This window comes from Seriola lalandi, unplaced genomic scaffold (assembly GCF_002814215.2).
Source record: "Seriola lalandi dorsalis isolate HSWRI2012SDOR001 ecotype SW California unplaced genomic scaffold, Sedor1 jcf7180002054609, whole genome shotgun sequence".
Taxonomy (NCBI): Eukaryota; Metazoa; Chordata; class Actinopteri; order Carangiformes; family Carangidae; genus Seriola; species Seriola lalandi.
In genome coordinates, this window is record NW_019525162.1 from 1,543,188 (window position 1) to 1,556,934 (window position 13,747).

Genomic DNA, 13,747 nt, shown 5'->3' on the forward strand with positions numbered 1-13,747 from the left:
AATATTTAACTGATAGAGATATACAGTAATAAATAATACTCTTGCAGGTAATAAGCATTAAAAACAAATCAATAAAATAAATGATACATAATAATTTAATGGAGTATTGCTCATAGTTTGTATAAATTGGCGGAGTTATAATAACATTCAAGAATGAAGATGCATTATTTGTAAGCATTCAGTTTCTGCCTGGAGAATTACACTCATGTTAACTAACAAAAAAAACACTTCACACATCTGTCTTTATATGCCAGGGGAACGTGGAATGAAGGCAGGAGGACATTTTTACAGAACAATATCACTATTTTTCACAAGTGGGTCCTGCATCATTTTATCTTTGGTAGCGGCTCATGTCTCTTAGACAAATAACTGATAAATGCATTTCAGCGTTAAGATTTCGTGGTCCATTTGGTAGCCATTCATCACTGAATGTACATTAGCCAGACTGGAAACACATTCATCATTGCCATCCATGAAAAATACATCACTGGAACTCACCAGCATTGCTCTACTGTAGTGTTCCTTCATAATCCTCTTAATAAACTAAACAAGAACACTGAACCTGCTATGTGAAAAATAGTAATGTTGAATTTTGAAGAGATTATTGTAGATACTGTAGCTTATACATTATTCTAATTAATAAATACATAAATAAAAAAAAAAAGGAAAATATTTTTTTGGTTTAAAAACTACCCAAACACAGCTAGCCTTTGCCCTTAGTTACCGTCCTAAAGACTACATCACTACAGATCACTACAGATGATGAAGTCCTTCATTTAGTATTTTTTTGTTCGAACATATGTCCCGTCAAAGCACATCATTCACGTCGATGATAATGTATAACCAAAGTCATTGAGTCATCCCATTGTACTGCTCGCTCCATTACTGTAGGTTGAATGTTAGGATGAAGGTGGCAAGAACTCCAGACAACATGAGGAATGGTAGCCAGGTCTTGAGGAACGCGGCCCAGCTGAAGGATAAAAAGAGGGTAACGCGTATTAGAGTAATCACCAACACCTGGATATTATGAGTGTATGTATGTGGGCATATACACACAAACACCCACTCCTGTGTATTTTGGACAGAAAATGGCACACGGAGTGTGTTGAAGTATCACATGGTTCAGTCTCTTTACTCCCATAGTCCCACAGCTCCCCTCTCTCCCCATCGCTACACCCCAGCCTGCGTCCTACTGTCCTTTCCACCCAGCCAGCGCAGGGAGCCCCAGCAGTGAGGTGACCTCCAGTGGTGATACAGAGGGGAGTGCTGCTGTCAGTGATGAATTACATGACTCCGCTTCTGTTTAAAAGACTCCTGTGTCGTGGGAGTGTATTTGCAGAGGCAGCACAAACTGTGACGCCAGCGCTCTCTATGTGGGTCAGCGGAGAATAATGAGGGGGGCTCTCTGAGCCATATGTCTCTTAATGCTCATGAGCATCCAGCAAGAAGAGCAACCAAACAGAGTGCTTACATGACTCTGGTTAAGATGCTTCAGGTTAGCAACAACATTTTTCCACTGCCAACTTGCAATTCTACTGTAGTCTTCTCTGTTTATACAGCACCTATTGCATGTCTGTCTGTTCTAGAAAAGGAATTCCTCCTGTTCCTTCCTTTCTTCTCCCTTTTTCCTGTTAATTGCTTTTTATATGTAATTTCCTTCTAAATAAAACCAAGAGAATATGGATAGAGGATGTCATATGCTGCACAGACTGTCAATCTGCACTAACAAAACCAGAACTTAAAATCCAAATGGTATAGGCATGTTTCCTGTTTACAATTAAGAATGTACTGCAGATACACACCCATGAGGCAGCTATAGGTCAGGCGGTAGAGTGGGTAAACCATTAAACATATGGTATGCTGACATGTCTTTGACCAAGACACTCAAACTACAAAATTGCTCCTGATGCAGGTATGAGGGAAAAAAAAGTCATTTTGGACAAACACATCTGTCAATGTATGAATGTAATGTACATGCTGTATCTCTAAATACTAGCAAATTAGTCACTGTTTTATTTTGGTAAAATAATCACATATTAAAGTGTAACTGCCTGGTACAGTAGAGGATAATTACCCAAGTGTTATGTTTGAGCTTTTCAGAAAAACCATAAGGACCCGCTATGGCTCCATGGAACAGATGCCCACTTGGATGCAGTGTAGGGCTTTAGCTTTATATTCACATTGTTCTGCCAACAAATGGCAGAATGAGGCAGAGACACTTACCTCACATGTTTTCCATTAATGAGTGACAGCACACACAGGTTCACCATGTTCCAAGACGTGCTGTTGTCGTAACGCATAAGGTTGAGTGCCATGGCAACGTGGGAATGGCAGTTATCAAAGCATAGATTGTGCTTCAATGAAACAGAAAGAGTAGACATCATTATTTGAATATTAATATGGAAATATCTGCATTTACAATCCTAAATATTGTCTTACCGGCCTACATTTGTATTCCTCTGACGCATCTTGCACTGCTTTGTCCCAAGTAGCAGCCCCGCTACCACAGACTTTGTCCACATCAAGTTTCCAATACCTGCGATATAAGTTAACCACCAATCAACGTGTTCATTTAAACATGTGACTTGGTGTGACCTACTTGTTGAAACACTATTCAAATACAATATTTAGATTAATAAACTTACTTTGTTGGTCTACCGAAGCCCATGTTGTCCTCCTGTAGAAAACAGGCTCATTTAAAAAAATGTAATGAAGCATGAAAGTGACCATATGCTTGAGTTGTTGTGGGATTTATATATGAGTGGCTTATCATTAGTTTATTTAAAACACAAAATGCACTGGATAACACAATTCATGAGTAAATATAAGTAGAGGAACCTGAAGGCCACTACTCCCATTCATAATCAGTTCAACAGCTCCAGTCTGCACGTCAGAATGACATCTCAGATTAAAGGTTTGCATTTTAAATAATGCCTCACTTCACTTTCCAGAGCTACTAGAGAGGCCAGACTGCTCATTGCATCTGATATGTGCGTGATTAACTGTGAACAAGAGATACTCACCGAGACAAAGTAGGATCCTGCAAAATCTCGTATGACTCCAGAAGATGTGCATATACCCATGTGACCAATGAAGGGGAGCACCCACCTGCAGGATGCACCCAGCAGAACACAAGACATCGATATTACTGTGTATTGTACATATTATGCACATGTTAATTCATTATTATGTCAGAGAACACATACTATTCAGCAGTTCATTAAAAGGAAATGGATAGCATAAGATTTAACCAGCGACTAACATTTCATTCATTTCAGCGTTTCATTTCCTCTGACGTTTGCTTAATAACAACCTGTCGCCGAGCGGCAAGCTGTAACATTTAACGCTAAGCTAGCAAGACCTGGAAAACAGGAAGTGTTAGCTTCTTACGATAAAATAGGAATGGGTGTCCAGACAATGCAGTACGGGTAGCGGCTGTTTTTTCTGTCGCTTTTTAAAAAATCACCGTGGTAGTTCATCATCATGTCGGTATCGTCCGCCTCCGCCATCACTGCCTGGAATAACAGTAGATGACAACAATGACGCACAGACGGCGCGAGGCGGCGTGGAAGCGGAAGCGCGCAGCCGTTGCCTCCTCCGCGGGTGAACCAAGGGTCGGTCAAGGAACGCAACACCGTCCATTAGTACGTGCACCGCGGCGTTTGCGTACCATAATTTAATGGGATTTATTTAGAACTGCAGGGTTTAACAGTCTACCAAAACAACAATAATCGTTAATTTCGGTCATTTGTATTTATATTTGAGCCATTCGATTTATTTATTATATGATTTTTCATGAAGTGACAACCATGTCGAAGCTACAAGGACAGATCATTTAGCCTATTACTGAGGTACGGATGTAGTTTGTCTCATTTTCCAGTAAAAGTGGCTGCTATAATGTTTATTGTGCTTCTACGTTACTAAAATCAACACACCAAAACCATTATTTTGACAGACATTTATCAAACACACAAAAGCTAGTTTTTCAGGTTTGGGGACTTCTATTATATCTCCTGTTTGGCAGCCACTAACAGGCTCAGTAAACCCTGAGCTTCATCAGTGTAACCTCCACTACTCCTAAAGCTGGGTCACCTCATTACTGAACAGTGTATGGTTCAACCAGACGCTCCCCTAACTACTCATGCTTGTGATGTACTGTGCTCACATTTGTTGCCTAATAGTCAGCAATAGCAGAGGAGAGCGGACACTGATGAATGAACAGGATACCAGAAAGTTCATAGCTTCGCCTGCAGTACATCTTCCCAACCTAGTTAGCATTGCATCATTACTGCTGCAGCTGTTGTGTAATTGTTACACTAAAAGGACAAAGAGTTCATTATTTTACCACTGATGGAACAAAAAGTACAAGAATACAGACAATATGGTGTTCAATAATTTTATTTTTTACTTTGTTTGCAACAAAGGTTATTATAGGATTCCTCAAAGAAAAAACAGAGTATCTCAAATTAATGAACAAAGTAAAACATATGAAAGCCTAGTGTTGCATGTTGTTGAGGACCCCCTTAACATTCGCCCTATTCGTGGGCGAAGAACCAACGAGCTGTTCTTTGAGTAACGGATGGGATGGCTCTATGTCCTTTTTGTTGCCCACAACTATGGTCAGAGAAGCCTCATGCAAGCAGGATTGAACACCTGACTGCAGCAGAGGCCTAGCGGTAGAGCCACGCAGCTAGTAGGCAGGAACCCCTATCGCCACCAAATACGTAGCACCTAGTTGGCATATACCATAAAATTAGCATCTGTGTCCCACTTATACCCAACAGAAGTTTCACACTGACATTTCATGCCAAATGACATTTACAATCAATGAGACTTAAATTAAAACAAAAACTATTAGAAAGTTATTTTCTTTTACAAATACTTCTTTGTCAATATCTTGTTGATCTTGTCAACAATCTATTGTGGTAAAACCTCTCAACTAAAAGGAGTACAGTATGCCAAAATTATGGTTCAATGAAACAGAGAAAGCAAACATTAATCCTTGGCCAATGAAATGATAGATGACAACCTTTGGCAGAAGAAAGCAATTTTTTTTCTGACAGGTATAAACTAAACAAAGCTTGTAAATACATTTCATTGGAGCAACACCAGCAACTTCCACAACTTGGAGATTTTAATTAATTCTAGGCTTTCTGTGACCAAAACTCCAACTGAAAATATGAGAAGTCTAACTCAGAATCAATGACTTGGGTGTGCAGCCTTTCTGAGATGAGTGGGCACTGTGACTCTTTGCTCCAACTGTAGAGCAGACAGGAGATGCAACAAAGCACCATCTTCTGGTCTGTGATCTGATCCTCCATGGAGGACACTGTGACTGTGTGGCCACTCTGACCTGAAAATAGGTCGCCTGACCGCAGGCTTCTCCTTCTAACATGTTGTGTGTCTCTCCAACATAAACCTGAGGAGGGATAAGTGCTGAACTCCTCCTTCTGCGTGAGAAACTGGGGAGTGACGTTGAAGGTGCTCTCCTCAAAGGTGTCCCCCCCTGCCATCACAGGGTGGAGGGAGAGGGCTGAGGTGTTGTTGGTGCTTTGAAGGGGCGAGATGGATGTCGTCTCCACCCTCCATGAATTCCTCTCCCCAAAGTGGTCTCCACCAGTCCTGTCTCAGGACAGGGGAGGGCGATGCATAGTGCAGAGATGTGACATGACATTCACTCAATGTTTCTGTCAGATAGGGGGGAAATTAAGATTCAAACAGGAGCTGGGAGAGTGCTTTGCTTCCTACATCCATTCTGCAGAATGGCTGACAGTTTGCTTAGCTTGGCCGACACTGAACTTGTCCTTCTGAGCTGTCTTCATCATCTGAGCCATCTGGGCCAACGCCACGCAGGCCTGTGATGCGATAGCCCATGTTGAGCAGCATAACCTCCAGTGGATCGGCATTCATACGCCGCTGGTTCGCCTGAGCAGCACCATCCATGTCCTCCACCACACGCCCATTCTCACTCTCCGTCTGTATTATGAGAGAGGGGAGGAGAAAGGGTAATGTAAAAAAATGGTAAAATATAACAAAATTTATATATAAATAAAACATAGATTATTACTCGTTTACCTCTGGTCTGGGGTTCCATAATCGAACTACAGGGTCAATACCGCTTGTAGCCAGGAAGCAGTAGCTGGGGTGGGGCTGCAGGCAATTGACTATGGACTCGTCCCCCTGCAGGATCCTCACCAGATTAGTTGTCTCCTTTTCCCAGATAAAGAAGGAGCCGTCATCTGAGCCACTGACAATGTACTGCCCTTTGCTGAGGGGCAAAGGAATTACTGGGAATTAGAACATTGTTTTAAATTGAATCTCTTTCACAGAACAGTTGTTCACTTCACGGTACAGATGTGTAATCGGGGCTTCCCCAGTTCTGGTGTGAAAGGTAGCTCATCCAGGCATTCTCATATAAAAGGTTCAGTGGAAACTGAGGTTTGTTTCACATGTACTGTATTACATTCCAGTGGCTTTAGTTATTAAGACTTTGACTGGATATTGTAATGTGAAACCAGGTGAGGTTAAGGTTGCTAATCTTTTTGTTAAACAACAGTAATATGCGGCTTTTGACACATCATGAAACATACAGTACTTAATCTGGCCTACAGTACAAAAGAGAGTTTAGAGTTGGACCAGTCTGATTAGTAGCTCTCATAATTTGCAGTGGTCAGCTAGATCCACACTGATCAACAAAATTGGTACAACAATTGGTAAAGTCCACATCAAAATGACATAGTGTTATTTGTTTAACTTTAAACTAAAATTACAGTGTCAATTTCAACCGACATAAAATAATAATAATCACTTCTTGTATGCACTATGCTCATAATGGTCATTATAATATATTTGTCTGTATTGAAATGTAATGTCTTCAACAAAAAAAAAAAAAGTGGATATTTTAAACTTTATTATGAATGTATGAATGTTGGACTTTTGCTTTGTCACAAAACCGGCAGATCTAGTCCCCGCAGAGTAAATTTATGAATGAAAGCTACTTTTCACTGTGGATTTTTGCTTTACTGAGTCTCCAGTGAATCTTCGTGGTTCCTTTCCTTAAGTAACAGAGCTCGTGACTGCCCCCTAGCGAGGCCTCTGCAGTCTGAGAGTGAAATCTCCTGACCTTCCAAAGAAGTTGGCCTCTTTGATATCGGTGGTGGTGTTGCAGTGACCACAGTATCTGTGCTTGTAGTCAAAGCTGCGCTCTCTCAGCACCAACTCATCTTCTGGGATCGACTCTTTCCGACTGAATGAGTGGAATCGAATGGAGCTATTGGCCTTCTTATCTTCAGCTAGTGAAGAAAGAAGTCAAACTTATTACCACTGAATCTCTCAGACACATTAACAAATAAACAAAGAGTGGGATGTCAGTGCGTAATAATACAAAGTTGCTAACTTATCACGCAAGTTTATAAATCTAAAAACAGATTTATTTTAGCTTGTATGTAACTGTACTTTGTGAGTATTCCCAAGTTAAAACAAACAGGTGGTGGTGGCAGCAGTGCGGTTTGTATGTTTCAAGATCCAACTTCGTGCATACTTGTTTAATAAATGAGAGCTACTGTCATGTATCATTTTTTCTCTTTCATACCTGATTCTGTCTTGGAGAAGAGAGCAGCCTTGATGTCTTTATCTAAGGCGTCACAGGCACTACTGTGAGCCTGCTCTGGAAACTTTCCTTTGAAATCATCCAAACACTCCAGAGCCTCAGACACATATTTCAGCTCAAACAGACACCGTGCCAGTCTGAAATGTGCTTTCAGATGTCCGGGGTTTAAAGTCAGAGCCTTCAGACAGTCCCTGAGGGCATCATAATGGTCTCCGTCCCTGTGAGTCACAGATGTAAACAAAACACTTGTTAATTTCTTTCATAGCCTTCAGGAAAAGATGATGAACTCTCTGTCTGCAGTGGTACTTTAGGCGTCGCGATCCGATGAGGCCTACCACTTGCGTTTCATGTAGGCTGCAGCCCGGTTCCCATACAGCATGGCATTGCTGCTGGCCTGATGAATGCCTAAACTGTACAGCTGGATGGCCTGTGTCCACTGCTGCTGTGCAAATGCATCATTAGCTTGTTGCTTTATCTTCTCCAAGTGAGGAGGGAGCTCAGTAGAACTAAAACAAAGAGAACAGAAGATACTGTACATGGCTCAAATGTGTGCACTCTCAAACCTTTAAATAATCGATCTGTGAGTAGAAGCGATCGCTGACGGGGTGAAAGACAAGTACCTGGAGCGCATCTTGCTTCCGGCAAAGCGAATATGGCTGGTTGGTAAGTGAATTCCATTGGAGACGCCATTGGTTGTTTTTCCATTCTGTACATCTCCTGAGAGGCAAAAGTTTAAGAAACCACCAATACATCTAAAGATACTATGCTTTATGTATCTCTATTAGGCACCACTCAACCTTACAGATTGCATAAACTTACCTGTTGATGACTGGCACTTTTTTGGAAGCAAGAAGGTGTATGGCCTCTGTTTAAATGTCAAGTCAAACAGATACACCTGGAAGAACCATGAAAATGAACAGATAAAACAAACATTACAGAGACAAATGACTCCTCTCACCATTCCTTGTTTGTACTAAGAAGCATTACCTGTTCCCCACCCATGTTAACAAGCAGCTCTGTGCCATCTGGACTAAAGGTGACATAGGTGGCCACCAGGACCCTTAGGCGGTTATTGTAGTCTGGGAGTTTCACTGGCAGGTGCCCTGAAGCATTCAAATAGAGTGTGATATTATTCAGCATCCTTCAGTCACCTTCCTGTAACATGTACATTTCCTGATGTCATCATTACACAATAAGAATCTAAATGTACCCATTAAATAAATCTGATACAAAAAAATTCAGCCGTATATGCACCTGCAACATAATACTGCCCAGCTCCGTCTGGGATCGGCTTCTGCCTTTCACAGAATGTGTGCACAGCCGCCGATGTGCCCTGACTCATAGATTTCCTGTATAAGAAAAAAAAAACAACATGGTCAAAACCCAGTTGAACACGTGTGTGTCAAAACCTGGAATGGAGAAAACCCCAAACTTTAGTGGTTGTTGAATAATCATAAGCATAGAATGACATCAAAAACTTAACCGACCTGTAGTTGTGAATCATCCTGATGTCATAGAGGCGTACAAAAGGACCATTGGCTCCCACTGCCAAGTAGTTGTTGTCCCGTGGGTTGACAGCCAGACACTTGGCTTCAACCAGCTGCCCACAAAACTCTGTCAGGTCAATCAGCACCTCAGAGCGTTTACTGCTCTCCCGCAAGTCATACTGTCTGTAGCGAACAGGGAGAAAGTGAACATATTACCTATAGTTAAATTAGACATGGTATATCTTCTGACTTTGTTAAACACAACGAGGTGATTTAATCCATTTTAATCCCTGACTTCTAACCTGATGATACCATCCTCCGCAGCACTCCAGAAGGTGTTGGGCCACATGGGTGCTGTGGCGATACGTTTGACTCTGTTGGTATGATCAGAAAACATATGGATGGTTTCCTTCACGGTCAGGTCGTGCACATGGACCTTGGTGTCGGCTGCACCTGTTACCAAAATTCTGTCCCCGGAGTGAGGGAGGAACTGTATGGACAGACAAACAGACCAAAGAGGAAGGCATTAATAATATGTTTACAGGCAACATACCTGTTTCAATCCCATAGATTATAGCCCATTAAAAGGCTTTTGACATCATCTCCATATTATGTTACAATGTAACATTTTCCTGTGGTATTTGACCTCATTCCAAAGTTTTCTGTCATGAAGCTACAGTGGTCTGCCCTAGTGGCGATTTTTGTGTGAAAAGTGCAATACAACCACCGCAACTTGGGCAGCTTTAAAACTGTAGAACAGGTACATAGATGGGTTTTCCATCAAACAACATGCCACTTATTAAATAGCCAACAGTGCCACCTAATGTACAGGGAGTGAACTTGTAACATAAACAGCACTTGTTAATGACTAAAGACAGGGTGAAATGTGACATTGAGTCCAAGTTCGATTCAGGTGTTTACATAGATAAAATGCATTTTCAATTAGACTAAAATGGGAGTAATTCACTAATATTTGTCCGTCTGAACGCATAAGCCAGCAAGGTTGGCTCCACCTTACTCACATCGCTGCCTTAAATCACACTATGAGTGGATGATTGATGTGTAAGTCAATGCAGCCACTGTAAATGATTTCAGCTCACTTTCCCACCTGCAATTAAATACACCCATCTTCCAATTATTCATCCTTACCTTTACAGAGAATATATTTGCTGCATGACCTGTGTGCATAGTTGTAAGCTTCTTGTGTCTGAATGGATCCCAGATGATGGCATGTTGATCATCTGAACCTGAGGCCAGTAGGCTGAATACAAAAAGAATCATCAGGTCATGAGGCAACGTTTGTAGAGGCTCTTCACGACCAATGCCATTTAAAATATTAAACTGTGAGACATTTTAAGATTCTGGAAAGATATGGATCCCATTACAATGTAGTGAAACATGGCAGGCCTGCTGTATTATTTTGGTAGGATTAGGAGTGCCGCAGCAACATTCAGAGCTGAAACATTAACAGAAAACATACTCATTTAATTATGACAACTAGCCCGACCATAATAGGCCTTCCATATACGTGCAAGACTTTTGTGGCGATGTAACCCAACCAGTGATCCCAGGTCAGAGATGATAAAATATACAGAAGGTAAAATTTTAGGATTTGAAGACTTACTCTCCTCGTTCATTCCACTCCAAACAGTTCACACAGCCAGTATGGCCCTGTTGACACAGACAGTATAAACAATCAGAAGAAGACATAACAATATGCAGAAGTATCCTATCAGTCTCCCTTTTTTTTCCCACATCTCTCTTTCCATCACACACACACACACACACACATACACACTTGTTGTCACTGTGTCACTTACCTGAAGCTCAGCCTCCAGACCAAGTCTCTTGATGAAGGGGTCGGTCACATGATAGAACCTTTGGAAGCCTGACGCTTTCTTGTCCTGCAGTGTCATGAGGTTCATTAGAATAAATTTTGACTGACATGAAATAATGAGAAACAGATTTTTTACAGGCACATGTTTGAATAACCAAAAACATTACATGAATCAAAGGCTCCGTCATACTTTTGTACAAACAAAATACTTGTTAACATTCGTTGGTGAGAGTCTATTTGGGTTGGCCCCACCAATCTCAATTCAATGTATGTTCAGCTCATAATATGCTATGGCATTTGTTTACTCACCCTGATCTGCCTGTGCAGGATATCTCTGGTGATGTTGACAGCAGTCATGGCCTCACCACAAAACATAGATTAGGGTCTGGGCAGGAGGTTCCAGGGGTCACAGCTCAGATGACATTTACTCTGTATTTCTTGGGATTAAGCTGTACAGACCTTAAAAACATTAAGACAGGGTAGAGAACACATTTATCACACGGCAGTGAATCTATGATGGTTTAATGTTAGTTAAAGAGGAAAAATAAAGGCAAGCTGAACAGCAGACATTTAAATTATCCACTCATTATGGGCTTTTTAAAAATAGCTAAAACATATAATGTTAGCTGGTCTTCAGACTTTGCTCACTCCAGTGCCAAACACTGGGTCTGCTCCCGTAAGTGAACACCAACAAGGCGAGTTCAGAAGCTAACTAGCTAATGTTCGCTATGTAGCTCTGTCAGTATTACAATCGGCGGACAGTGTCGCAGGACATTGACAGTTATCTCAACGTTAAAGCGCTGTTAGCCTGTCAGAATCGTTAGCCACCTGTGCATCGGGCCTTTAAGAGACCTGTGGTTTACCGAGTAGCTGGCGTTAGCGTATCTGCGTTACCATGCTAGCTAAACAAAACGTACACATCATGTAACGTCAACATTTGCAACGCTTTCATTTTAATTTACGACTGCGTAAGAAATCTCACCGCTTTCCTTGAACTAAAAAGACCTCTGTCAAGAAATGTCCATTTAATAAACGTAATAAATCATACTCTATGTGAGTTTGTTGACAGGATTCTCGCTAATACCTTCTCTGACTTGAACACAACCCTCCTCCCACTGAGAACATCACGCAACTTTGTTCCGCCTGCTAAAGCAGAACAAACACTTCCGGTCCGAGTTCATTTCAGAATAAAAGCATTCTCCTCACAAATTACAGCTGGTATTTACAAACATTTCATACTATGGCACAAAAAAGCAAAAAGGCTGCAAAGATTAGCTGCGCAGTCTATACAGTGTCTTATAATGTAAAAAATGAAAAATTTTCTCTAGCTCATTTTAATAGAAATATGCTAGTTATCAGATTTTTCCTTTATTGACGTGTACATAACGTGTCAGTAAAAGTAGGAACAAAAAAGTAGGAACAATTTGTTTTATTGTTACCTGAGGTATAAAGTGAGAGTCAGCTTTCTGTACTGGTCACGGAGAAAGAGAATGCAGAAATGCCTATACAGCAAGCAGCCAGTCGGTCTGAGCTGATCATATCAGTGGCAAATTTAGGATGTAAATGACTTGAATTGGCTCAGTCAAATTATAACACAAGAGCAGATTATATCTGAGTGTAGTTGTTGCACTGGTGGAGAATTTTTTGGCAGATGATAAGAATCGGTAGAGGTCGTTTAGTGATGCTGTCATGTGCATTTATTAACAACAATGGAAATTTAAAAAGAAAACACTAAACACATCTTTACTGTTATCAAAGGTGATCAAATTAATCTAATAGTCTCTTTGCTTGACAAAGTAGAATAAGCTGGATTTGCCACTTCAAAAAACAAAGATTGTTAAAGGCAAAACTGGGGAATGAAGAGCATGTTCATTTGCTTTGACAAGTTGTGAATTATTAGTTTTGTGTTAGCATAAGACCCTGTGAACATGTATCAGCAAAAGCCATATGCAAATATAAATGGAACAAATGATTTTTTTCCCCCAGAGAATTAACTGTTTTTTCAAGTATATTTCTGAAAACTAATCACGTGTAGATATACTTTTGTGTGATTGTGTGAATAGATTCTTTTATATAGTATTTCTTTTGTAGTGTTTTTTTCTTATTAAGTATACAAATAGATTTAATACATAAAAAGACTGGATTAATGCATGATATTTTTACATTTTAGTAGGATATTCTTATGATTGGCAATCTCATAACCTTGCATGTCACAATGTGAATACTGAACAAAAAGAAATCTCAAACATGACTCCTTAATCAGGATCCAGCCTATCTCAGCTTTCTGTGTGTGTTGTTTTTATCACATGCCAAGGCCCAAACATCATGGACTACAGTGATATTTTAATGCTTTATATGCCCTGAATTAGTGATGATGTATTCATACTTGGAGATTCAGCAATACAGAAACTAACGTTAGTGAGGACAGAAAAAAGGTGTTCTCATGTGCTTGTCACATTAAATACAAGGCCTGCTTGTGTTATGCTTTATTAAAGTTGTCTTTATAATATTTCAGACAGCACCTTATTGCAGGTAGATCCAATTAATCAATTAATTGTTGTGCATTAAAGACAAAATAAAACAGATGTTGCGATTTGTATTTCATCTATTGCAAAAAATCCTGACTTATGTGTCACTTTATGGTCGCGTTAGGTATTACAAATGGTATCATCATTGTCCCAACTTCCTACAACAAATTGATGTCAGCATTTGTGGTATTTTCTCTTCTTTGTCAATCACAGCTGTTCTGTTTGGTTTAGACCAGTGGCTCCACTCAAAATGAAAAGCAGAAGTGTTTAAATTAAGCCAATGGAA

At 40.4% G+C, this 13,747-nt stretch overlaps 2 protein-coding genes across 4 annotated transcripts; both read right to left on the reverse strand.

The window, feature by feature from the left end:
- Window positions 1-74: 74 nt before the first annotated feature.
- LOC111664900 (transmembrane protein 222) lies at window positions 75-3,539 on the reverse strand. The gene is made up of 6 exons (XM_023419702.2): window positions 3,391-3,539; window positions 3,024-3,108; window positions 2,646-2,677; window positions 2,440-2,536; window positions 2,224-2,354; window positions 75-970 (listed from the first exon to the last, which is right to left on the reverse strand). Exons 1-6 carry the CDS (start codon window positions 3,507-3,509, stop codon window positions 883-885), a joined length of 552 nt encoding a protein of 183 aa, XP_023275470.1. The 5' UTR covers window positions 3,510-3,539; the 3' UTR covers window positions 75-882.
- An 843-nt stretch (window positions 3,540-4,382) lies between these two features.
- Window positions 4,383-12,063, reverse strand: wdtc1 (WD and tetratricopeptide repeats 1). Of its 3 annotated transcripts, none has more exons than XM_023419784.2 (16): window positions 12,018-12,063; window positions 11,243-11,392; window positions 10,917-11,000; window positions 10,721-10,767; window positions 10,246-10,357; window positions 9,399-9,586; window positions 9,097-9,279; window positions 8,864-8,958; window positions 8,597-8,712; window positions 8,429-8,504; window positions 8,230-8,326; window positions 7,945-8,115; window positions 7,592-7,827; window positions 7,124-7,292; window positions 6,076-6,268; window positions 4,383-5,976 (listed from the first exon to the last, which is right to left on the reverse strand). In XM_023419784.2, the coding sequence occupies exons 2-16, from the start codon at window positions 11,306-11,308 to the stop codon at window positions 5,779-5,781; spliced, it is 2,031 nt and encodes a 676-aa protein (XP_023275552.1). In that variant the 5' UTR covers window positions 11,309-11,392; window positions 12,018-12,063; the 3' UTR covers window positions 4,383-5,778. The 3 variants fall into 3 exon arrangements, with proteins under 3 accessions (XP_023275552.1, XP_023275551.1, XP_087033665.1); XM_023419783.2 differs by having other exon boundaries at window positions 11,916-12,049; XM_087177539.1 differs by lacking the exon at window positions 12,018-12,063 and adding an exon at window positions 11,982-12,001.
- Between the last annotated feature and the right edge of the window lie 1,684 nt (window positions 12,064-13,747).

Coding starts and splice junctions, on each gene's coding strand:
- LOC111664900 (XM_023419702.2), bottom strand. CDS start 3,509: ATGGCGGAGGCGGACGATACCGACATGATGATGAACTACCACGGTGAT. Junction 3,109..3,390: donor ACACCCATTCCTATTTTATC/GTAAGAAGCTAA, acceptor TGCATCCTGCAG/GTGGGTGCTCCCCTTCATTG. Junction 2,537..2,645: donor GGCTTCGGTAGACCAACAAA/GTAAGTTTATTA, acceptor CTTATATCGCAG/GTATTGGAAACTTGATGTGG.
- wdtc1 (XM_023419784.2), bottom strand. CDS start 11,308: ATGTTTTGTGGTGAGGCCATGACTGCTGTCAACATCACCAGAGATATC. Junction 10,358..10,720: donor GAGTGGAATGAACGAGGAGA/GTAAGTCTTCAA, acceptor TTTTGTATTCAG/CCTACTGGCCTCAGGTTCAG. Junction 8,327..8,428: donor AAAGTGCCAGTCATCAACAG/GTAAGTTTATGC, acceptor TTTGCCTCTCAG/GAGATGTACAGAATGGAAAA.